At 48.2% G+C, this 25,687-nt stretch overlaps 1 protein-coding gene across 5 annotated transcripts in view; it reads right to left on the reverse strand.

Moving 5' to 3' along the window:
• Positions 1–25,687, reverse strand: part of HPS4 (HPS4 biogenesis of lysosomal organelles complex 3 subunit 2) — a 26,910-nt gene continuing 1,223 nt past the window's right edge. For 2 of the 5 annotated variants that reach the window (XM_019663950.1, XM_019663951.1), the window contains exons 2-14: positions 24,783–25,321; positions 22,978–23,068; positions 21,340–21,483; positions 18,712–18,819; positions 17,986–18,102; positions 16,294–16,388; positions 14,417–14,489; positions 11,623–11,659; positions 10,746–10,842; positions 9,244–10,150; positions 4,186–4,318; positions 3,562–3,670; positions 1–724 (exon numbers count right to left, since the gene is read on the reverse strand). In XM_019663950.1, the coding sequence (XP_019519495.1) occupies positions 553–724; positions 3,562–3,670; positions 4,186–4,318; positions 9,244–10,150; positions 10,746–10,842; positions 11,623–11,659; positions 14,417–14,489; positions 16,294–16,388; positions 17,986–18,102; positions 18,712–18,819; positions 21,340–21,483; positions 22,978–23,068; positions 24,783–24,823 (2,124 nt within the window). In that variant the 5' untranslated portion in view covers positions 24,824–25,321 and the 3' untranslated portion in view covers positions 1–552. Of the gene's footprint in view, positions 725–2,270; positions 2,282–3,561; positions 3,671–4,185; positions 4,319–9,243; positions 10,151–10,745; positions 10,843–11,622; positions 11,660–14,416; positions 14,490–16,293; positions 16,389–17,985; positions 18,103–18,711; positions 18,820–21,339; positions 21,484–22,977; positions 23,069–24,782; positions 25,322–25,687 lie in introns of all 5 variants that reach the window. The other 3 variants (XM_019663954.1, XM_019663953.1, XM_019663952.1) reach the window with 3 other exon arrangements.

Below are 25,687 nucleotides of genomic sequence, written 5' to 3' on the forward strand. Positions count from 1 at the left end.
CCCCCCCCCCCCGTGGTATTCCAAAGAACAGGCTCCTGGTTTTGAATCCAGTTCCAGAAGAATCCCAACAAGGTGGTCCCAGCCTCCCTGACGTTCCCTGAGTTCAGTATGCAGCCTCCCAGGAGGACCGCTCTGAAGACAGTCTGAGAAGTGTGAGTTCTGTGAGTTCCGCTCTGTTTGCTGACAAGCCCATCTCCTCACTGTGCGCTCACACCTCAGACCTCCCCCTGGAGACAGGGCTGGACAGACACATGCCTCAGGAAACTATTAAATAACTGGCCCTGCCCCGCTTTGGCAGGCCCCACACTGCCAGCGTGATAATGGTCTTTCTCAGGTGCTCTAGGTCTGTGGACCTGAAGACCTGACTGCTTACCCCCTAACCTGCAAAAGGGGTCACGGACACTCAAACACCATTACGTTCCTAAGAAAGGGACTAGTCCCAGGAAAATAAAAGGGAAGGGCTTTTTTGCGTTTGAAAAGGCAGAGTTTCCTTGCTGGTACTCGATTTGATGGTCGTCTCCTGGGGGAATGACCCTCCCACTGCGGCCCAGTTCAAAGTAAGTTCACCCCATGCTTCAGCAGCTTCTGCTTGGCTCTGCCTGGGAGGCTGAAGACGCCGTCCTGAGGGCTTGGGAAGCCGGAGCTCCGCGCTGCCGACGCCAGCTGCTGGAAGTAGGTTTCCTGGACGGGGTTGCAGCAGGCATACACGGCTGTGGAGGCATTTCTGTGGGAGGAGGAGAGGGGACGACAGTTGCCGCTGCCTGCGCACATCTCAGGCCACACAGAGGCTCTGAGAGGCACTCACGCGAGCGAGGCCCTGCACACCACCTGCCGTGGGTGCAGCTGTCATGGCTCAGGGTTCTGCTTGTTCACCTGAAGTTCAGGTTCGGTGCCAATAACCGTTTCCCTTCCTTTCAACTCACTGGATCCTGGGATGGTCCATGGCGGCCACAGCCACAGGACCTGAAGCTATAATAACTGAATAAATAACCGATGGGTGCGTGTCTTGTTGCTATAATACCAGCCGTGCAAACGCCTCTCACATAGCCTGGCTGACTCCTCACACGGCCTTACGCAGTAGCCGTGTTCTCCCGTTTGACAGACGAGGACGCTGAGGCTCAGAGGTGGCTGATGCTCTCAGGCCCCTATGACAAGCACTGACCGTGTCCAAGGAAGGGGTCTTGACCTCCACACACACGGGGGCGGTTGGATGAGCGAGGGGACAGAAGAGGGGGGCTGAGGGTCTGATTCAAAGGAGGACCCCCTGGCTCCTCGATCCTGCCTGTCTCAAACTATTTCCCCGCTGGGCTCAGCTCCCCAAATCCAGCATAAGGAGGTGGAGCCAGGAACCACTGAGGCTCCCCTCACCCAGATCTCTCCTTTCACATAAGGAGGGAGAGTCCCAGCCTCCTCTGGCTTCTTCTGGGACCTCAAGGGCCGGGAGGCTCCACCTGGTGTACGTGTTTTGTGCCATGGAGAGGGGGGACTGTGGTCTGGAGGGCATGGGCTGATCCCAGCCCTGCTGTGTGCCCTTGGCTAAGCGGCTCAAACTTTCTGAGCCCCAGCTTCCTCATCTATAAAATGGATTTAATCCCTCCATGGGATTTTTTAAGATATTAAATGAGTAGGAATAGATAAAAATACATATAAATTGCTTAGCACACAGTGAGTGGCTAAGAAATGGTAGCTGTTGTTTCTATTACTATTAAAAGAAGCTACATATCCCAATGCTAAAACCCTCTCAGCTCCAAGGAAGGTGAAATACTGCAGAGCCACCAACGGGTTGATGCATCAGATGCTGACATTGTACTTATTTCCATCGCTCACAAAATAGACACACACACACACACCCCCAAACCAATTCCCAAATTAGTGACTGTCGATACAAATCATATCTAGGTTGCTGGCCTGGGGCAGCTCTGACTTAAAGCCAGAGAAGACACATTTGTTGTGGGAAGATCTATTGAAATATTGACGGAAGATGGCGCTGGGCAGCAGGAATGCCCGGCACTCCCTCTTGACCACACGGCCCTCTGAAACTGGAAACGTGTGTGGAAAGAACATGCACTTTATAGAGTCAGAGACCGGGGTTCAAATCCTGGCTCTGCCACTTAATAAGAATGTGACTGGGGCAAGTCACTTAGCTTATTTGTGCTTCAATTTCCTTATCTGTAAAATAAGGATAAAAACTGCACTTGCCCAAATTGTTCCAAGGACTAAATGGAATAATACACACATAGCAGGCACTCCCCTCTGACCCTCTAACTTGCCTTATTTTCTGCTACCAGTTTCATAGAGAGGCATGTAGAAAGAAAAAGGAGAATTCGGTTGGTTAAAACTATAAATTGTAATAATAATTAATAGATCTGTATCTACCAGCATAGAGATATTCAAGGTATGCAATAGAATGAAAAAAGGAACTTGTAAAACAGTACATTAGTACAATCCTGTTTCCTAGAACACCATTAAAATAATTAAAATAAAAATGCTAATCTATATTTTATATATAAAAAATGAAAACCAAAAACAATAAAACCTGGAGTAATATACCAGTTGGACAATTACATTTGCAAACTCATCCTAGAAAGTCTACCTATCTCATTGTTGAATATCACTATAGTCACCTTCGAAGTACTCCCCTTGGGAAGCTATGCACTGACGCCAGCGCTTAGTCCACCCTTCAAAGCAATTTTGGAACTCTTTCTCTGGAATGGACATCAGAGCTGTCATCATATTACCCTTGATGTCCTGAATGTCATCAAAATGTCTTCCTTTCAATATTTCCTTGATCTTTGGGTAAAGAAAGAAGTCACTGGGGGGCTAGATCAGGTGAGTAGGGAGGGTTTTCCAATACAGTTATTTGTTTACTGGCTAAAAACTCCCTCACAGACAGTGCCGTGTGAGCCGGTGCATTGTCATGATGCAAGAGTCCTGAATTGTTGGCAAAAAAAGTTCAAGTCGTCTCACTTTTTCATGCAGCCTTTTCAGCACTTCCAAATAGTCAACTTGGTTCACTGTTTGTCCAGTTGGTACAAATTCCTAATGAATAATCCCTCTGATATCAAAAAAGGCTAGCAACAGTGTTGGAACAAGTTCATGAACTTAATTGTTAGGCCTCGTACACCAAACTACTAACTATGGGTATCTTTCAGGTATTGACGGGCAAGGGGAAGAAATGTTTCACTTTATAGATTTGGGAGCAGTCTGAATCCTTTGGTGATGAGCACGTATGACTTGTCACTTCAGCATCATCTACGACAAGGAGAGAACCCTCCTTCCCCAGTGATGAATGGAAGCTCTGAGAGTGTGAGGACCTGAGGTTTCCTCACTGTTGTACCCCAATGTCTCAAGCAGGTCTGAGCCCCAGGATGGGACCCAGAAAATACACAACCTAGGGAAGCATGACAGTAAATAATGGCAACCACAGGAGCGCATAAGAGAAGGCCTTAAAGAGAGTGAGTGACATGCTCTTCCGTTAGTTATGAGTGAGTGTCTTCCCCGGATCCCTGGGAAGGCGGCTCCTGGTCCAGGACTGTGAGGGTGACTGAGGGGAAAGCTCACCTGGCGGTCATCTCGTACAGCGAGGGCAGCTGGGCGAAGTCAGCATGCATCAGGCTGACGGCGTGGAGGAAGCGGTGATCCTGGGGGGTGGCCACCTGAGGCACGTTTGCTTCCAGAAGAGGACACAGAAGTTATGAATCGCAGACTCCTTTCCCCCATGTCCCCGAGCCAGTACTGTCCAGTGTGACAGAACGTGGCTCACGGCCAGGACTGCGGGCGCTGAGGGGGAGGGGCCCAGGCCTGCCCAGCGCGCTGGGCCCTGACAGCTGCCGCCATGCGGCACAGGACACGCTGTCCTCAATAATGAGCATCGCCGGGTTTGTGCATGAGGATCAAAATTTTAAGGCAGACCTTATCACAGATATTTGAACATGTGTGTGCTTCCCTCAAAAATGTTGGAGAAACAGCCAAAAAAACCCCAAAAACCTCAAAAAGACAAATGAGCAAGGAAGTGTTGCCAAGCAAATTTTAAATGCAGTGGGAGCAGGGTTCCAAAGTGAGAAAGCAGCACACTGACTGCTGGGAAAACACCAACCCCACTGTGCACTGGGCCCCCATTCTAAGCTCCCTCCACCTCTCGGAGGTGCCCCGGGCCCGCACCTCTGCGCAGTGCCGGCTGCTTACCTGCCAGCACGTTCTGAATGCGGTCATAATGCACGAAGTTGTAGGTTCTGCTGGCGGCGGTGGGCTGGTCTTTGGGCAGCGTCTCCTTCAGGTGGACCTCCAGCCCATTCAGGGACGCCAGGCTACTGTGGTACTGCAAAGGGGCCGGGAGAGGGTCATGGCTGCAGAAGTCCCCTCAGCAGGCCATAGGCTTAGCCAATAAGCATCCAGAGATATCTGCGTTGCTAATGGGTTTTGCAAAAAGGACTCTGACCAGTATTTTTACCTGTTAATAGACAAGTACTAACTTCTGCCCTTATGTTCTAAAGCTTTTTCAAATTGTAGAAAACTCAAAAAATAGTGGTGAGCAGAAAAATATTTACATTTAAAAAGGAAAAAAAAAAGCCAAGAGAGATGGCCCATAATCTCACCATTCAGAATAGCCACTGTTAGCCCCTTGGTACATCTCCTTCTAGCCACGACCTTCCCACGGCCATGACCTTCCCACGGCCATGACCTTCCCACGGCCATGACTTCCCCACCCAGGCTGCACGTTTTCACAGCACAGCTGGCCGGGCCTACCCTCTAGTGCTTTTCAACTGGACCTGGGCTGAGAAATCCTCCACTGTGCATCCAGGATGGTGCCAGCCACGCACCACGCTTGGAAGGACTGAGACGTGTTGGTCAAATGGTTTTCTGTGCTCTGTGGTTCAGAGGAGGAACCCACTTGAGAAGACTGTCCAGGAGGTGAGGCCAAGCTCCTGTATTTTAAAAACTCTCCTAGGGAAGATGCATGTGCAGGTACAGCTGAGAACACGACTATACCATTCTATACGATGCTTTTTTTATAAATTAAAAATGGGATCCAGCCATAGATATTGATACTATAATAGTTTCGGAACCTAATGATATAGCATGAACGACTCTCTTCATCCTTAAACTATTCTCCTACAGTGTCATACTCTAAGGGCTGGGGTATCCTTTAGCTCCACTGTGGGTTTGACCAAGTAGGGAAGTCACATCCTGATGGACTCAGTCTGCAACGGGGTCTCCTGCGGCTCCCCTAGGGCTATTTCAGCCATAAGAAGGCCACTGTCCCCAGGCAGCAGATGGCTCCCAAGTGAGGCACATCCTGTCTCTGCCTGCTCCTAGCCAGGTGACCAGGGACAAGTTCCTGAATTTTCTGCACCTCTTGTTGTATTTTCATCTGCAAAAAGGCGATTGTTGAGTGGATGAAGTGCAGTAGCACATATAAAAATCCTTTGTCAACTCTAAGTGCCACCCTGAGGGACGGCATTTTTATAGAGTCAAGCAAATGAAAATGATCATTATGACAGAAGTGATATCTCTTTAACGAGCAGCACATATGACTGGTCTGTGGATTGACTATATTTTCAACAGCTTTGTAAAAAACAGTAAGTGCACATAAAAAGTACAAAATGCAAACAGAATGCTTCCTCGGTGAATGTCATGAAGCTTAAGTGTTATTGTTGGTAGTGTACTGCCCTTCATAAATTAGGTTTTCTATGTGAATGTCTTAGAAATGGTATTCAAAGGCAACAGGCTTGACACACGAGGTTTTATTTTATGCACTCATCTTTGTATCCTCAATGCCTAGCAGGGTACCGAGCTCCTAGTAGGTAGGTACTCAGTACATAGCTGCTAAACGAACAGATACACGAGCACACCCCTGGGCAAGCACATTCAACATCTGAGCTGTCTGGCTGAAACTGAGGTGCGCAGTGAAAGACGTATGCCCAGGAAAGACACGCGCACACGCGCACAGCTCCTGTTCAGATTCCTGGGACAGCCTAACCAGCACAGGGATTAACAGATGTGCGTGTGCACAAGCCTACACAGCTTCGCCATGAAGTCAAACCACGGCCTCACTGCAAGCTTCTGCCCTGGGGAACCTGGTAATAGACGTGTTCCCCATCTTGAGCCGGTGCCCAGAGGAAGGCACAATGGGAACTGAGAGGGAGACACGACAAAGCCCGACTCGTCCCTGTAGGCACTGAGCTCTGCTTCTGAAATCGCTGCCAACTTGTGCTCAAGGCAGAATCACTTAACCATAAACGCACAGTCACAGGATACATCAGATGATGTGCACGATATGTTACTGGTAACCCAGTGCTTTCATATATACCTGGGGTCGGCAAACTACGGCCCATGGGCCAAATCCGGCCCATTGCCAGTTCTTGTATAGCCTGAGAGCTAAGAATGGTTTCTGAATTTTTATACGGTTTAGGAAAAAAATTAAGAGTAATACTGTGACGTGAAAATTATATTAAGTTCCAATTTCAGTGTCTATTGGTAATATATTATTGGAACCCAGCCACGCCACTTATTCACATATTATCTATGGTTTTGTACTCCAAAAGCAGAGATGAATGGCTGTGCAAAGTGGGAAAGACATGCCGTGTGTTTCTTTACGTTAAAAGTTTGCCAACCCCTGATATATATTTGTATTACTACAAGCCAATCCTCACAACAGCCCTAGGAGGCCCGCAGCTGGGGCTAATGCCTGGATCCTCCGGCTTCCATCCATAGCGAAGTGAGTGGCTGGAAGGTCCAAGTGAGCCATAAGGTGCAGAAGAAACGATGCAGTAACACACATTCACCCAGGTCCATGGGGAGGGGTGCATTTTCGTATTTTAGGATAACACTCTTGCACTAATCTCAGGCCTCATCTACTATCCAGACAGCTCAACGTCCTATCATAGCCATGAATAACTGATGGGATCACTGTGTCTGAAGGTCAGTGAGATTATCTTGGGCTGTGAGCAGGAATGCGTGGCTCTATGCTGCCCCCTGGTGTGAGCCTCTTCTGTTCCCTCTGAACTAATCCTGGCTTCTCCTGGCTGCTCCCCTCTCTTCTGACCCTTCCACCCACCTCTCCGCCCTCCACCCTGGGCAAAGGTAAAGAGGTGCCCGTTGATTCACTGAAAGACAAGATGGCAAAATAATACCAGGGTGCCTTGGCAGTGTATAGCATAACCTAGGCGCCCTTTCAAGGGCATGTGCTCACTGTCACACTTGAGCTGTAGTTTACCGTTCTGCAGGGGACTGGCTTTTCTAGACAGCCGCGGAGGGCCCGGAGGGAAATCAGGTCTGGGACAAAAAGGCAAGAGCCGATCTCTCCCAAAATGACAAAGTAGGCGGCCTTTAGGTCTGGTCAGCCAACCCTGCTCTCAAACCAGCAAGCTGATCCAAGTTAGTCACGCCCAACTCTCTTTAGAAAAGACAAGCTTTCCTTCTTCCGTCAAGCTCCATTCTTTCCTAGGGCCTACCCAACACCAAACCCTACTCTACATGAAAACCCGTGAAGGCCACTGTCTTAACAACATGGATGGGCTGTGACAGATCGTGTGACAGGTCCATCTCAGGAGCCATGGAAGATAGGGCATGTCCCCTTTTCTTCACCTTCCCACCTATCATTCCAAGGTTGGGTCAGCGCAGGAGAGAGAGGCGGGGGCGGGTGGATGAGAAACAAGCAAGGATTCTGGACCCTCCACTTGCATTAGGTCTTGATTCAACGAGGCCCAGTGTTCTTGCTGGTAAAGTGGGAGTTACAGCGCCCGCCCCCAGAACTGCTCTAAGGCCTGGCTAAAATAACAGATGTCAGGCAGTCAGCATATAGTGAGCGTACAGAACATAACTGGATTCACTTCCTTTTCCAAGTGCTGCCTGAACTATTTTTTCTTTTCCTTTTTTGGGGGGAAGGTAAAAGAGAGATATGGTTTCCACTTTACTGCATCCAAACAGTGAGCCTTCCGAATAGCATGTCTACAGCTCAGCACTGAGCAGAAGAGGCCATGAAACCCAAGGCACTGGCAGGGAGCTGAGACGTGTAAAACTGCACTCCTGGGTCCCTGTGTTGTTTTAAGGAGGTAGAGCAGTCACTCCGAGCTATGGTGCTAGAGGGTAGAGAAGCAAACAAGCCATCACTCGGTGACACGTGACAGCAGCCTATGGAAAGGGGAGAGATAAGCAAAGCAGGTCCCCAGAGGCGCAGTCTCTCGCCTGGGGCTCTGAGCTAAGGATGCTGCCACCCCTTCGCTATGCTCCAAGGTGACTAGCTCATTTACGGAGGGTCACAAGCCCCGCATGCTAATGAGACCAGCTTAGAATAATATAGATTTAATAACAAAAACAAGGCAAGCCCCAGGACACCGTTCACCCTGCAGCAATTTCAACCTGCTATTCTTATTGCTACCACTTCCCTGCCAACAACAGCAAGGCTGTTACTATAGCAACTGCATCTCCAGGGTAGGCCCTGGAGAAGGTACCACTGGAAGTGGGAAAGGAGCTGGAATGGGTTAAGAGGAGCTTTCTGGAGGCAGTTAGGGTTTCAGCTGTCCCAGGCCCTCTAGGAAGGAGCCTCAGACCACCATGGTACAGTGGAGGGGCTATGGAGGGAAACGGGGGGGCTTCCAGAGAACTCCCAGCCCTGGCTGTGACATGTGCAGAGCGTAGATTCAGCCAACACAGATCTTAGAGCTGCCCAGGCTCAGAAGTGAGGCCGTCAGTGGTGGCGATGGCACAGCCACCGTGTGTGTGTGGTCACTGCGTGATTGCACTACATCTGGACGGACAGCGCTTGTCATCACCCCCACACGGCTGCGGAGGAACCAGAGGCTCAGGGAGGCAAAGACCTGTGTACACGATCACACAGCCAGAACCAGGACTCTGGCTTGGTCTTCCCCTGCCCGAGGCCTGCGCTACGAGCAACTACAAGAAGCAGGAAAGTCCAAGCTCTTCACTGGACTCGCCTCCCTCACCCCCACCAACCCAGGGAGACAGGCACTACCACCATCCCCGCCATATAAACAAGGACTTCTTCTTTTTTTTATTTTTTTTTTTAAGGAGGGCGCAGCTCACAGTGGCCCATGCAGGGTTTGAACCAGCAACCTTGGTGCTATCAGCACCATGCTCTAACCAACTGAGCTAACCAGCCATGCTTAAACAAGGACTTTTGCACAAGGTCACGCAGCAAGGCTGAGTCCTTGTCCCCTAGGGGAGCCCGTTCCCTGCCTGCCCACGTTCTAGAGGGACTGGGGCCGGTCTGCACAAACTCACCACCTCCTCGATGGCTGCGCTGTCTCCCAGCAGCGGCTCCTCAGCCAGCAGGGACAGAACCAGCCCTTTGACACTGTGAGTATAGAGGTTCTTGCGTACCAGTCCTCCACGGGATGCTGGTGTCAACCTGGAGCCAGTGCTGTCCGCAAAGGGGGCGTTGCCCAGAGAGTCAGCAGAGCTTGATTGGCATTCCAGGCCAGAGTCTGGGTGGTTCTCAGGTACCCCATCCACACACGGCTCCGTGCCTTGTCCCCCCAGGGGAAGCTTAGCTCCCCTCTGCCTCAAATCTAGGTGAGGCAATGACAATGGCCTGCTCCTTCTACTGGGGGCCTGGCTGCTGTCCCCGGGAAGGTCTTTGCGCTGCTCTAGGGCTCCATTCTGAGTAAGCTTGTCCGGAGCGGAGGGAGACAGCCCTCTGATGGCTGTGCCCACAGGCGGGGCCCTGGGCGGCCTGGGTTCCGGGTTGCCAGAGTCGTTGACGGACTCCTTGCTGATAGATTCCTTGAGACAAGGACCAGGGCCATCTGGGACACACACACTTGAGGTGAGATAACCTGAGGATGTTTCCGTTTCCTGAGCTTCTGGAATGTGGATTTCGGATAAGTCCACGTCCTCTTTCCCCCTGGACAAACCAGGCTCCTTCCCCGGGGAGCAGCCGAGACCAGGATCCTCGTGCCTGGCAGCGCTGTGCAGTGTTGTAGGCTGGATGCTCCCCAGGTCACAGCCAGAGAAGTGTCCATTCTCGCCCCTGCCATTCGACCGAGCGGCATCAGGGAGCCTGGGCCCGGGGCTGGCTGCCCACGTCCGGGCCGTGGATTCCTCAGGCCCGGGGGCATCGTCTGTCAGGGCCCCCTTTGGAAGGTGCCGGGCTGAGCACTCCTGGAATCTGGCTGGAGATGCAGGAGAGCTGGAGAACAAGATGTGAGGAGGGGCACGTTGAGTGGACACAGGGCCATGCCCTTCCCGCGGGGAGACTAAAGCACTACTTCCCTAAAAAGCAAGGCCACTGGTGACAAGTGGGTGCCTGAGGCCAGAGAGGCTAAGAGGCCATCATGGTCAAATCATGAGAGTAAAATTAAGGCTATGCCTGGATCACTTCCTAAAAACGGCAGGGCCCCTGGATAAAAGTCACCCACATTTGGAGACCTACTGTGAGTCAGGCCCTATGCCAGGTGCTACACGTACACTATTTCCAACCTTCACAATGAGCCCATGAAGGAGGTATTACCGAGTCCATTTTACAGATGAAAAAGTTGAGGCTCAGGGAAGGAATGGACTTGCCCAAGGTCACACAGCTAAGCAGCAGCAGATCTGGGATTTGAAACCCACACTCACGTCACTACGCTAGCTGCCTTTTATCTGTCCGCTGAAGTCCCAGAAGCCCCTTCCAGGGAAGAGCACAGAGAAGATGGTGCTAAGAAAGGAGGGGCTTGTTTGGATAAACCCACGTGAGGGAGTCCCAAAAGCAATGGTTTCAGATGAAGGCCCTGTGCTCCCCTTACCTAGTCATCTGCTCCCCTGGGAACTCAGAGAGACAGGTGGCTTCCTCTTCTGTCACGAAAACCGGGATGATGTGGACATTCGGGGGGAGCGCAACTCCTAGAATCACAAGGCAACATGGACAGGGTCCTCCCCTGGGCCAGAGAAGGCAGAGGGGCAGCACCTGTTCTGGGGTTGACGCATGCAACCCACAGGCCAGTCAAGTCAGGGAGCAGAGCTTTGGGGCACTCCTCAGCCCAGAACCAAAGCACAAAACCGTAGCCACAATGCCTGCGATCATCAAGGAAGAGCCCATGTGGGCACCTTCACGCCTGGCTGAGGAGAAGGGGGATGACTGGTGCAAGAAAATTTAGTGGCACTTAAAAATAAAAAAAATAAAAAGACAGAAGCTGGAAAAAAGCACTTCTAACTGATGACAGAGATGTGCCCCAACGTATGCTTCCAAACCAAACGGCCCTCTTGGGGCTGCCCCACATCCTGCCAAAGGGCTTCCTGGCAGCTGCCATTTCTCTTCCCCTTGCCTAATCAGGAGCCTCCGGAACCTGTGTGAGCAGTTTCATTATAGTGAGTTAAGGAGGGTCTGAAAACAGGGGTTTAAAAGGCGTGCCTACGCAATGCAATATACAGATGGTGTATTACAGAATCATATGCTTGAAACTAATATAATGTTATTAACCAGTGTCACCCCAATACATTTAATTTTAAAAAATGTGTCTGAAATCATGAGCTTTACAATTAGGAATTTGATGGGTAACTTTGTACTTGAAGGTTTCTCTACCTATTTGCATAATCTCACAAGATGAAAAACCACGTGGCATTATTCGGCCTTTCTCAGGGTTTGTACAGAGACAAGAGGCAACAATGCACCTCACTACTTACCACATTCCTGCAGGACATCCCCTGCTGTAGGTATTCTCTGAAAATAAACACACACAGAAGTTGGCGCTGGGTACCACATTCTCCTGACCTCACCATCAGGACTGCGCTGTGCCATCTGCCGCTCATAAAACTTCGCCAGGCCCAGAGCGCTTGTCCTCGCCACATGCCAATAGGAAAGCAGATGGAAGAAAGGCGCCCCCCAAAACTGCCTGCTCACCACCACGGCTGGGGGCAGGCGAGAACCTGGGCCCACACAGGCTATAGGGCAGCAGCCCCATCCCAACTCACAGCAGTCTTTATGTTCCAACTTCTCTGTTTCTCTCTCCCCTCTGGGAATGAGTGAGGGTTCGTGTTCTCTTTTCTACCTCCGGAAAACTCGTCTTCTAGAATAGCCGTGGCCCAGAACTCACACAAGTTCCATTATAACAAAAATGTGAAGGTCCGATGACCCTCGTGATAAAGGATTATATCTAAACAAAATGCCATGCCACATCTCTCATTTGATTCACACTCAAGGTGAGAAACCTGACGATTTTCTCAAAAGAGCTTTCCAGCCTTTTCAATCTAAAGGTTCCAAAAGGACCCACCAAAGCAAAACAAAAAAACAAACAAAAACTACTCTTCTAGCCAAAATGACTTTCACTCCTATGAAATGATACGGCTTTCTCTTCAAATAAGCTTACTCTAGACAAAAATTGTTTAAAAAAAAATCACATTAATTCCTTTACCTGCAAGCTACTACCATTACTATTGGGCATATTTTCCTTTAAGTCTATGCATTCTTTAATACTTTAAGACTGCATTATATAAAATCCTATTTTTCTTCTTACACAGTAACATACAAGTCCTGTCATGAAAACATCTTTAGCCATTTTACAATAAATGGCTGACTAAAATTATATGAAGCTTAAAGTGGTGTAGGTGAATTAATCATTTCCCTACTTTAGGCCAGCAATAGGCAAACCTTTTCTGTAAAGGGTGAGATAGTAAATATTTTCGGCTTTGTGGGCTATATGGTCTCTGTTGTAACTACTCAACTTGCTGTTGTAGCTTGAAAGCATCCAATAAAATAAATTTGTAGGCCATCATTTGCCAACTCCAACCACAGACATTTAAGTTATATCTGATTTTTCACTTTCATAAACCCTGTTGTTACAAAGTTTTGAGTTTAAATCTTTTTTAGCAAGTAGACGATTTCCTTATGATTGAATCCTAGGAAGCTGAATTACTAGGAAAAATGGAAAGGGCATCCACTCATCAAATAGTTTACCAGAAATGACACATCACCACCAGCGGGGAAGGAGCCTGACAAGAGTCCCATCATCGTTTTAAATGTCTGACTTGATAAATGCAAAGACCTAGCCTTCTGATATACTTAACCCTATAGCTTCATAAGCTAAGAATAAGTAAATAAAACAAAAGAAAACAGGACTAGAAGGAGGTACGCCAGATGCTAGCGGAGACTGTCTCTGCGCAGTCTAATTGTGGGCAATTTTATTCTCAATAAGCACGTATGGCTCCTTTTTCTTTTCATTATAAAAGCAATTAAACAAATATAAGATGGAAAGATTTTAAAAGTTTCTGATTTCCTTAGTCATCCTTGAGTGTCTGTCTCTAAATAGCCAACATTTCTTTGACATAAAGCCCATCCTCGAGGGAAGTTGAATTCTCATAGTTTCACTTGGATTGAAGAAAAACCCAACTATTCAAGCCCATCATGCGGAAAGAAACACTGTCTTCCAGCCTGGATGATGACGTCACTCTTGAGGAAAATCACTGATGGACCTGGGGTTCTAACAAGATTAAGGGGAGGTCTGCCGAGTGGCTCAGTTGGTTAAGAGCACAAGCTCTGAGCAACAGGGTCACCAGTTTGATTCCCACATGGGCCCGTGAGCTGCATCCGAGCTGAGCTGCCACTGAGCTGCCAAAAGGTGGCAGGATGGCTCAGCTGGTGAGAGCACGTGCTCCTAACAACAAGACTGCCGGTTCGACTCCCACATGGGATGGTGGGCTACGCCCACCTGCAACTAAGACTGAACATGGCACCTTGAGCTGAGCAGCGTGAGCTGCTGACCGGCGGCTGGATGGTGACTGGACTTGGAAGCTGAGCTAGCTGCGCCCTCCACAACTAAGATTGAAGGCCAACAACTTGGCTGCTCCCTTCCCCAATTCCCCAACACTGTTCCCCTTCCCCAATCCCCCAATAAAAAAATCTTTTAAAAAAAAAAGGGCCGGCCAAGTGGCACAATGGTCAAGAACTGGCTTGGGACGCCAGAGGGCCCCGGTTCGGATCCCACATATGAGGGCCAGTGACACTGCCCTCTACAGCTAAGATGTTGAATAACAGCTCAACCTGGAGCTGGGCTGCCATGAGTCGCCGGCGACGGCGTAGGCTGCAGCCCCTGTGGCAGTAGGTTGCCATGGGCTACCGTATGCAGCCAGCAGCCGCAATGAGCAGCCGTCCAGAAGCCGGCAACTGATCTGCCTCACCCGGGAAGAGCACAATGATGGTGCCAATGTGGGCCAGTGAAGCAAAGTCCTCCACAACTAGACTGAAGAACAAAAAAGACAGCAACTTGTCTGTTCCCCTTACCCCAATTACCCAGCACTGTTCCCATCCCCTAATTCCACAATAAAAATCTTTAAAAAACAAAACGAACAAACAAAAAAAACAGATTAAGGGGAACCCCCCCCCCCCCCCCAAGCTGCCCCATCCATCTAGCACTGGGATTAGCCTCGCCAGCAGCCACCTGGTGCAGAAGCATCCCAGACAGGTAGGTGGAGTTTACAATACCTGGTCCCGAGGTGCGGCTCGATGAAGCAGGACCTTGGCAGTGAGGGAGGGTGGGAGCTGGGTGCTGACAATCCTAGGAGGTCAGACACAGGACAATGACACTGTGAGAAGAAATACGCTGCAGGACTCTGGATTGAAAAGATTCCTAAATCCCCATGTTGGCCAGGATCTTGGGGACACAGCTGGTGAAAGTTTCAACTGATAAAGCCTTGTGGAGGGCACTCCGGCAATTTCCATCAAAATTTTAAATGTCCAAACCCTTTGACCCAGGTGGTACTAAGAAGTATGCCTAAAAATATTCGTTACAGAGAAAAATGGTAAAATTTACTTAAAAAAAAAATAAAAGAAAAAGAAAAAAAGGGGGGTGGGGTAAGCAATTTAAATTTCCATCAAAAAGAGAGTAATTCAATTAATCATGGCACGGTTACAACACCAAAAAATGTGCAGCTACTATGAGGCAGCCCACTACGGACTGAGAAAGAAACCTCAACTCTACACGTTACATTGAGGAACCATATGATCCCATTTACATAGACAGCAAAAATAAACAGAATCAATATACAGAAGGTGACAAAAAAATGTGCCAAAATAATGTATACACATTTTAAGAAAGGAAAAAAGGTATTAAAATTGTAATACTCAATATGTACCGATAAGAAAAGATGAATACGAGTCATGTGTATACACTTTTTTGGCAGCCCCGCTACACATATATGTGCACATGTGTGGAAACACCTAAGGAACAAAGGAAGGATGCACAGCAAATGCCAGCTGTGGGGATGGGCAGAGGGGGCGGGCAGTGGGGCAACTTTTAAATTGTGCTCTGTGTGTTTCTCTCTGGATTCAGTTTCTGACAATGAGAATGTGGTCCGGCATTAGGTATACAATTTAAAAATAAATTAGAAAAACAAAATAGGAAGAGAAAAATATTCCATCTTTGGCGGCCATGTCACCAGCGAGCCTGGAGGCACAAGCTGATTGAGAACCATTGCAATGAAAACGAGAAAGGGGATGAGGGGTCTAATGTGTTCAAGGCCATTGTGAACCAGGGACTACGCTCCGTCCTGCTACATCTGTCATCTCGTTTCCTTCTCCACAAAGTATCTCTGTTTCCCACAAGAGGAAACAGAGATCGAGCAACTTGCCCAAGGTCACACGGCTGGGAAGGAGAGAAGCCAGGACTGGGAACGCAGCCAGGAAGGCCCCCCGACCACTTCAAGCGCCTGGAGAAGGCTCTGGGTACACAGCACCAGCCCCGCCTGCCCCTGGGCTGTGAGGATGAACCCTCCATGAGGAGAGCGGCCTTGGAAGATGCGTGGAGTGGCTCTTAGGCACTCAGGCTCACAGAGAGGCCCTCCAACTATACATGAAAAGGTGTAGAGAGATCTTAGAGGCCAGCCAAGAGACAGACCCAGCCAAGAGGCTGGCGGGAGCCTGAGGAGAAGCACGAAGGCCGCTCTGCAGAGCTGAGCAGCACAGGCTCCAGGCCCCAGGCAGCAGGCGGGCAGCCATAGCAGGTGGCCACGCCCCCTCACTTACCAGGCTGGCTGCTGTGACCTTGGGGGTTTGAATTAGCACTGTGTAGACTGACAACTATAATGGCAAGCCCCATCCTGAGAATTACAAATATCTCTTTAAAACTGCCTTTTCTATTCCTAACTCTTTTCTGGACACTACAGTTTCCCATTTCCCAGCTTGGCTCAAAGACAGGAACCTACGCTAAATCAAATCTAAACGACCTCATGTTTGCCAAACCAGCCCCCTCGGAACTGGCCCGAGACGGAGCTCCTGCCTATGACCTGCAGGTGGCCATGATGGGGATGGTCAGGTCTGCAGCAGGGGAACGGGGTGGAGGGGAGGGACCTGGCGTTACTCACAGTCCTTTATAGAGGATGCAGCCAGCTAGAACGTGAGGGGAGCGCTGGCACGTCTGGAGGATGAGGGCCGCCTTCAGCAAGAGCAGGGGCTCCACCTGTGCAGGGCAAGATGTGCACCCACAAATTACCAAGCTTACAATCAGCAAGGAAGGGACTTTGCAGAACAGGTGGACAGGCCATAACCCAAGCCTGTGACACATCCGTGTAAAATCCGTGTCCTCTCTATACCCAGAAGTGCTGACACCACAAATGCCCAATTCTTGGAACAAGGAGTCCTCTCCAGAAGCTGGAGGTGCAGTGACTAGGGCATATGGCTATTCGGAGGACGAGGTAGACTGATGACCGGGAGCCCCTGACTATCAATGCTGAGACCAGGAGGCAGCAGGAGAGGAGAGCCTAGAGGTCTCACATGAAGGTGATGGTGCCGGGTGAAACCGCCACCCCCATCCTCTACCCTCTCTCTGAAGCACAAGTCCCCCGCGACACAGCTGGCTTGACGTCTGACCAGCTCCTGTAACTCTATTCTATTACATAAAGTGCAAACATCATGATCTTTCACTCGGGGAAATACGCCTCAGTTCCACATTCCTTGTAAGGAGTCAGTTGTCCGAAATTCCTAAAAATACCAGAAAAGGATCTGAACCTTGTCAAGAATGGCCAGCAATAACCAAAAATCTCTTCCTATTTCCTACCTGCCAGCTAGAACCTGCGAGCGAATACCCATTAGCTGTTACAACTGAGCATTAACAGAGCCAAGCTTTGGAGCTGCTGCCACGTGAAGTTTATTCTTTCCTGGCCTCAAGATAGCGCCCAGTCCCAGGCAGCCACTCTGTAAGGCTCTGGGGCTGACTTTCAGAAGCCCTCCAAACAGGAGCAGGGAAAACCCAGCCCCATTTCCAGCAGAGTCACGGTGTCACATCCCTGTTAAAGGGACACCACTAGCGACCGCAGTGAGACCCAGTCCACACATAACAGAGGGCTGTCACCACAGAATGGGTCTCATTTCCTGAGAGTCAGGGCGCAGGTGGGCGGTTCTTAGGGGCCACAGGCTTGCACCTCCCTTTGGCCCTCTGACAGTGAGGATGGGATGTTTACCAAGATCAAGGCTACAGAGCAACAGGCAGCACAGGCGGTCAGGCTAGCCACACAAGCAGCCGACATGTCACCAAATGCCACTGGCGAATGGACTGGCTTAAAGAGACAGAACACTTCCCACCCGCCCTCTCCCAGATGGGGCGACCTTGTTTTTAAAACGTTAGCACTGGGCATTTTTGATGTCAAGAATAATTAAATCATATTCATATCAAGAGAAAAAGGGACCTTCAGATCGCTGAGTTCAATGTCCCCTCTGGGCATTAGCAAAATAGCAATACCCTTACCGAGTAATTACTTTGTGTCAGTTAGGTATTGTCTCATTTCATCATCAAAACGGTTCTGGGAGGCAGGTATGGTGACACCGTTCTATGGTTAAGGTGAGTGAGGTTTTGAGAGGTGACCTGACTTGTCCAAGTTCACACAGCTAGTGAGGATCATGACAGAATTTGAGTGCAGGTCTTAACAACCACCCTGCCTGAGAAGTGACACATTCCAGTCACCTCTCTTGAAATATAGTTCATTTAAAGGGGGAAAGAAAAAAGGGTCCGGAAGCTCTATTCCTATACATGAAAAGAGTAAGGGGGAGGCAAATGTTACTTTAGTTCGGTCCAAGTTCCAGAGGGAAGTGAATATCTTATGCAGGTCACTGGTGTTCTTCAGAATTTGTTCAATAAAGGTGTCCCACTCGGCACTCAGTTCCTCCTGAGAACAGTTCTAAAACAGAAACAGCCTGAGGTCAGTATCTGAGATTCTGAGACGCACACTCTTCGCCAAGGATCCCAACTGCTACAAAAATGATTCCTGACACAGGAAACTGGCTAGGAGGGAGGGCGTGTTTTAAACTTCCTACACACATGAGACCTCCCCTCCTACCCTGATAACCTACCCACTGCAGGCCCAGATCACCTGCAGGGGGAGGGTGGCAACCAGGCCCAGATCTTTCTACCCGTCCCAGGGAGAAGGAGATGGAAATAGTTAATACCTTGGTTTGCGAGCATAATTCGTTCCGGAAACAAACTACTGATATTGCAAGACATCGCTCGTTTACCAAGTTAAAATGTATTAGAAATGTTTGCTTGTCTTGCGGAACACTCGCAAACCAAGTCACTCGCAATCCAAGGTTTTACTGTACTTGGCATGAATATGACCTATGCCATTGGAGTACAAAGGCATCTGAGAGAGGCTCCAGGGATCCTTGACCTTGTCCCTGGATGTGATGTGTTTATGTAAAGTATAACAGACCCCAGAGTAAGTGCTGTGTTTGGGCAATATCAGTTTTGTTCAAGAGGCCCCACGTAAGCCTTGTCAATGCTATCCTCGTACCTTGTAAGCCAGAGAAACAGGTCCATTGTAAAAATTAAAGAAGCCGATGAGCTGACCCAGAAACTGCTGGCAGCTGACATCAGGGAGCTCCACAGCACAGCCCAGCACCTGGAAAAAGGGAACCCAGGAAGACAGGCATTTTCCTTTGTTCTGAGTCCAAGGCCGGAATCCTGGCATTCAGGGCTCGCTATAGCCAGACTTCCCGGCCGACAACACTGATCACCTGCTGCCTGGCCCCACACCCTCTGTGCCAGCCAAGCTGGTCTCCACTGAGAACAATGTACTCGTGTTGCCCAGCCTGAAATGCCCTCCTTCTGTTCATTACCAGGGCTCTCCCCTCCCCTTCAGGGCCCACCAGATTCTAGCACCTCCACGGTGCCTGTTCTGATCCCTCTAGCCAATGCTGACCTCTTTTCGGACCCCTTGCAGTGTTAGGACTGTTATTTGGACACTGAATGTTTAACATGGGTTTCACTGCAAACACTGGACTCAAACTGTTTCATCAGTAGCCATCTCGTCTCTCCAGCTGGACAAAGTGCTTTCAGAACAGAAAACGACTGAATCATCATACAGCTCTAGAGCTCCGAAATGCTGAGTATAGTGTTTAGTTCCGCAGAAGATAAATACTTGCTCAGTTAAAAACTAATCTGGCCATATGTGTAAAGAGCCTGAAAAAAGTTCATATTCTTTGACTCAGTAACTCTACCTCTCGTATATTTCACCGATACGAATGACACTCTAGAACAGGCAGAACTAATCTGTGGCAGAAAAATTCACAACAATGGTTGCATGAGACGGCGGGGGTGGTTATAATTAACTGGGCAAAGACAAAAGAGAACTTTCAGGAGTGATGCTAATATTCTGTATCTTGATAGGGATTTGTGTTGAAAGGTGCACCATTTGTCCAAAGGCATCAGATGGTACACTCATCCTTGTGTATTTCACCATATATAAATTTAACTCAAAAGAAAAGAAGAACCGCAAATATTGAATGCTCATTAACATTATGCACGATGAGGTATTTGGAGCTGGGCTGGGAGGTGGGGAGGAATATACTAATGTATACAACTTTGAAAAGCATTAAAATAAAAACTGGATTGATAGGAAGATAAAGGGATGAATAAATATGTGATAAAGCAACTATAATGAAATGTGCATTGCAGAATCTAGGAAGTACAGCTGACTCTTGAACCATGTGGGGGTCAGGGGCACCGACACCCCATGCAGTTGAAAATCCATATATAACTTTTGACTTCGCGAAAACTTAACTACTAATAGCCTACTGTTGACCAGAAGCCTTACCAATTAACATAAACAGTCAATTAACATGTATTTTATGTTACATGTATTATATACTGTATTCTTACAATAAAGAAAACTAGAGAAAAGAAAATGTTATTAAGAAAATCATAAGGAAAATACATTTATGATATTTATTGAAAAAAATCCATGTGTTAAGTGAACTCACACAGTTCAAACCTGTGTTGTTCAAGGGTGAACTGTATGAGTCTTCAGTGTCAAGTTCTTCCAACTGTTCGCTATGCTAAAACATTTTCATAAGATGCTGCAAACAATACCTACAAAGCTGAATATATTTCCTCATACTTAAACATCCCTTCACCTTGGGAGTCATTTAAAGTAAGTGTGGGGGGCCGGCCGAGTGGCGCATTGGTTAAGAGCTGGCTTGGGACGCCAGAGGGCCTCGGTTCGGATCCCACATATGAGGGCCAGTGACACTGCCCTCCACAGCTAAGATGCTGAACAACAGCTCAACTTGGAGCTGGGCTGCCGTGAGTCGCCGGCGACGGTGTAGGCTGCAACCCCTGCGGTAGTGGGTTGCCATGGGCTACCGTGTGTAGCCAGCAGCCAGCAGCCAGCGTGAGCGGCCAGCAGCCGCTGTGAGCGGCCGTCCAGAAGCCGGCGACTGATCTGCCTCGCCCGGGAAGAGCGCAATGATGGTGCCAACTTGGGCCAGTGAAGCAACATCCTCCACAACTAGACTGAAGAACAAAAGCACAGCAACTTGTCTGTTCCCCTTCTCCCAATTCCCCAGCGCTTTTCCCATCCCCCAACTCCCCAATAAAAATCTTTTAAAAAAAAAGTAAGTGCGGGCATGGGAAAATTGCACTTTAGAGTAGATGGTACTACCAGCTGTAAAGAAATGGTTTTTCTTTTTTCTTTTTAATGTTCTTTGAAACCTAGCATATGTGCATCAGTGTCATAAGAGTTTGTGGGTCATTTGCCCAGTAAGTGTGGGGAGTAGAGGGAAGCAGAGAGAGTATAAAGAAGAAAAGATGGGGATTAAAAACTCAATTTGCATCACAAAGAGGATTTCCGTAGGCTGGCTTAATTAAGTCTTTCAAAGGAGAGGAGAAACCAGCCAGGTGCAATGCAGGATATGTCAGAAATGTTTTGGAGAGCACTCAGTTACATGGCACCTGCGGAGAGTGACACAGGCACTGAGGATGATCCTGGACAAAGCACATGGGGACAGGGGAGGAGAATGTAGGCTCGAGAGCCACAGAAAGCATGACTTTCTAAACCTCATCATCACAATTCTTATCACCAAGACAAATGAATCGTGGTAGAGGGGACACTGTTGGCACTGGTTCTGCCTGTGAAACTTACCCAAAGGTAATCTCCGTCAACCTTTATGGCGAACTTAAGTTTCCGCAGACGAATGAGGGTGGGAGGAGAGCCGGAGATGTCTGAAATACAGTGGACAACTCCAGCAATCTGTCCACAAAGCAACTCCTGTTGGTCAAGCAGGGTCTATGGGAAAGGAGCAAATTCCAGACAGGAAGCTGAAACTGTTGACTCCCATGTCCTTCCAAAGAGCAGGGGCTGGCGCACGATACAGCTGGCAGGCCAGAGCTAGTCGGCAGCCCGTTTCTATACGGCCCATGCACTAAGGATGGTTTTTATATTTTTTTAAGGGTTGTCAAAACAACAACAAAGGATACGTGACAGAGACCTCAGGTGGCTTGCAAAGGCCTAAAATACTCACTTTGGCTCTTTTTAGAGAAAGTTTGCTAACCCCTGCCCAGATGAATGAACAGTCACAGAATACCCACAGTGAACACATAAGGTAACTGCACAAAACTGCATTTTTGTTCCCAGGATTATATCCTATAATTAAACCCATGTGCCTGATGGGTAGAAGCATGAGCCTTTCATCCCTATTCAAATCCCCCGCAGAGCGGCCAGAGCAGCCTAGGTTAATCCCAATTATCCAAGTCAGAGGGTAATCACATGAGCGAATATACAGACCTCCTAATCGATCTTAGCATCAACTCAGCAGTGGCCAGGCTTTGTGTAATGAACAGAAAATGCATGCCCCGCCTATGGAGAATTCTTGCCTCAAAGAACTGAACTGGAACCTAATCAATGCTCTAGATCTTAGTAACTACAGGAAATACAGCAGGTAGAAGACACTAAATGACACCACCACGCGGAAGTCATCAGACAAATCTAGGGCAGGGGCCTCATACTCTACTGCACAAATGACCTGGTTTCTTCAGTAATTCAGGGGTATAGGGGCAAAGGAGGAGTGGGTGAGGAGTGTTACACAGTAAGAGAGACTTAAAACACAAAACCACCAGATGGAATATGTGGACCTTGTATGGACCCTGATTAGGAAAGAGAGAGAGAAAGGCGGAAGGAAAGATGGAAGGTGCGTCTAAGTAACATCTAAGGTAATAAGGCAAAATCTGAATACACTGTCAGATGATAGTAAGTAATTATTGTTACTAATGATTGTAACTTTTGTTAGGTATGATGTTAAAAGCCCTTTTCATTTAAAGATGTCACTTGATAAAAATGAGATGACACAAAGTCTAGGATTTGCTTCAAAATAGTCCAGAAAAAAAAGAGGGGAGAGAGGTTAGGTTAGGTCATATGTAAAACTGGCAGTATTAACTGTAAAAGCTGGTGACAGGCATACGAGGGTTCATGATGCTCTCCTTTCTACTTTTTATATGTTTGAATAAGTTTTATTCCTTAAATGAGCCAATCAAAAATTGGGAGCAATGGGGGCAGACAGAAAAGCATCATGGTAACAGAGAGCTAGAGACGATGGAAGAACGGAGCTGCCTGGGAATTTTAAGGCCAGGACAAGAATGGGTACAGCTAAGAAGAAGAGAGTGGACATGTCAACTGCCTAGGTTATCCAAAGGAATTGTCCCAATATAAACTCTATCCTTTTGAAAAGCTGTCTGTTTTGAGGCGGTGGGATCTCCACAGAACAATGACACGTAAGTGGCTTACCTGAGACGGATAAAAATAACAAATGCCAGCTCTTGTTGGATCACCTTCTTCCTTTACCTTTGAACCATCATAAAGGAAAAAATAGTTCCACCTGGCAAGAGAACAGAATGGAGCCATGTTTCCTTTCATTCAGCGATCAGGGCGTTTGAAAAAGTTTCCTAGTCAGTTCCCAGCCCGAGAAGGGCTCATTACTCAGTGTTTGAAAAGCCTTCTCGTGGCCCCAGAGAAGGAACCCAGTGGCTCCAAATAGATAAAAACCATAAGTGCAGTTGAGTCAACCTAAAAATATGCCTCTATCCAGCTGTCATACCATCTGTGTGAAAGACAGACGAGTAGCTAAGGAAAGACGGGGCGCCCACAATGACGCCTCTTATTTGAGATGCTGAACCTTAACTATCTTACCACATGGATTGGGGAGCTGTCTTTTAAGTCTCTGAGAACAAAATAAGTTAGGGATGTCTCAGATGTACTCCTGCTGGGCACGATGATCTCCTGAATTATCCCTTCGACCAGGAAGTGATCGATTCATTTAACAAACTTCACTGAGGGCCTCCAATGGGCGCTGCCTTTGCCGGCCCTGGGGCCACTGTCTGTTTCAATGCAGGATAGTGAGTCTTTAACGGGACAAACAGGGGCCTGTGAGAGTTCACAGACAAGGACCAAACCCCTCACTGCCTGTCAAGACCTTATGAGGATAAATCATACATGAACTCTCATCCAACTTCTGATCCCCAGAGGAATCTCTCTTCACAATTTCCACAGCCCCCACCCTCCCTTCTTCCTGACGGTCTTAGTCTGCTGTGCAGTATAATTGTAATCACCTCTTTAAGACCACAAAGCAAACTCCACAAAGGCTGGACCTGAGTTTTACTCCTAAACCTCTGAAAGCACAGCTATCAGGCTGTGCTTGGTAGGAGGAGCTGTGACCAGTCACTCTGTCACCTGCGCTCTTCTCCCAGGAACCCCCTTCCACCCTCTCTGGCTCCCACCTTATCTTCCTGATGACAAGCATTAACTCAGTTTCCAGTACAGTCTGGTTTCCTGAGTTCCACATGTGTCACTGGCTGCAGGACAAGTCCAGGTCAAAAAGCCTTAAAATTGGTTCAAATTCAATTCAGAAACCCCACTGCCGGGCCCCCTCCTACCCTTTCTGTATGTTCTCTGGGTGAAAGCAGCCCCCCTCTTTCACATACACATAAGAAAACCTGGGTGTCATTTTGAACTGCCCCATCTTTTTGACTTCCACACACATGCATCTGTCACTAAACCCTGCTCTTTCTATGTAAACCATGCCTTCCCACGCTCATCTCCTTGATTAACGTTTGCTGAACCAGATTATGAGAGAGGCTTAACCCATTTGGGGTTGAGAAAGCAACGGAGCTACAGGCAGACATTATGTAAGACCCTTCGAGAGACAAACTGAAGGCCGGCCAAACATCTCATGGTGTAATTCTGTAGTGCAACCATTTCTGTCTTTCAAAAGTGAAGATTCCAATGCCCACAATATGATCAAAGCCACATGCATGATGCAACCAACCATGCTTATCTTTTCTACCATCTACCAGTAATGCTGGACTCGTTTGAACATAGCAAGAGGCTTGCAAGTTTACAGCACGTCTGCTTTGGTGAGAAATGGTTCATATGCTTGATTCAGCTGCTCTGAGGGAAATAGCTTTTTATTTTTCATTAATAAAATCAAGGCAATCTGGCTTGGCAGGGGGCAGGTGGGGGGGGGCTGCAGGTAACCCCAAACATCTGTCCAGCAGCCTGGCAGGAACTAAACCGCGACAGGCCTTGCTACTCACCAGGAGGCTGACTTCGTCTCTGTTGAGGTGGAGGCGGCCATTTACATCCCAGTCGCCCTCATTCTCTTTATTTGGGTCTTCTTTTCTAGTTCTGGCTTCTTTCTCCCCAGCAGTGACCGTTCCTCTGTGTCCCTGTTCCTATGAATCCGGATGTGGGAGGTTTGGGTGTTTTTCAGTCACAACTGTTACTTGCTTAGTTTTCACTCAGCATGAAAGTGCTACTTCCCTCCTTGAAGGCCCTCAGGTCCATAAATACCTCCATGCCTCTTAAAACTCTGGGAGAGGATATAATAAAGCAAGAGAATTCTACAGAAAAAGTCAGATCCTCTAATGTGGTTCTGTGAGCATCAGTTCCCTGGCTCTCTGCAAAATTAAGCTCTTCAAAAAACCGTTCGACAGGAAAGCCCAACAGGGGAGGTGCACGATGAAGGCGGTGTTCTGGGGGTGATTTCTTATCTGATAGCTTGTCTGGTTCAAAGCGATTCCGGAGGTTCTTTTAAAAGTTTTGAAGCTTCCTGTTAAACATCAGTGCCTTGGCACTAAAATAAACACAAGATAGATTATTTCAGAAACCCACGAGAGAGCATGTGACTCAGCAGGGTGAAGCAAATGGTATACTTCAAAAGAGCTTTCTAGAAAACTGTTTCAAAACAAACAAACAAAAAAGATAGGGTAGCAGGACTTCAGAGTAAATCCCTTAGTTTCTTGAACAGTGATAACTCACAGAAGATAAAATTAAATAACTAGGGTGAAGCTCTGGGTGTCAAGGACATCTATACAAATGAGGCAGTTGCTGTAGTGAGACTGGAACTCAAATGAGGAACTGTCACCTTGACAGCCCCAAAGTAATGTACCGAATTCTGGAAATGGGCAAGTTTCCAAAAGACAAACAGAATTTATCAAGT

This window comes from Hipposideros armiger, unplaced genomic scaffold (assembly GCF_001890085.2).
Source record: "Hipposideros armiger isolate ML-2016 unplaced genomic scaffold, ASM189008v1 scaffold_411, whole genome shotgun sequence".
NCBI classification, from domain to species: Eukaryota; Metazoa; Chordata; class Mammalia; order Chiroptera; family Hipposideridae; genus Hipposideros; species Hipposideros armiger.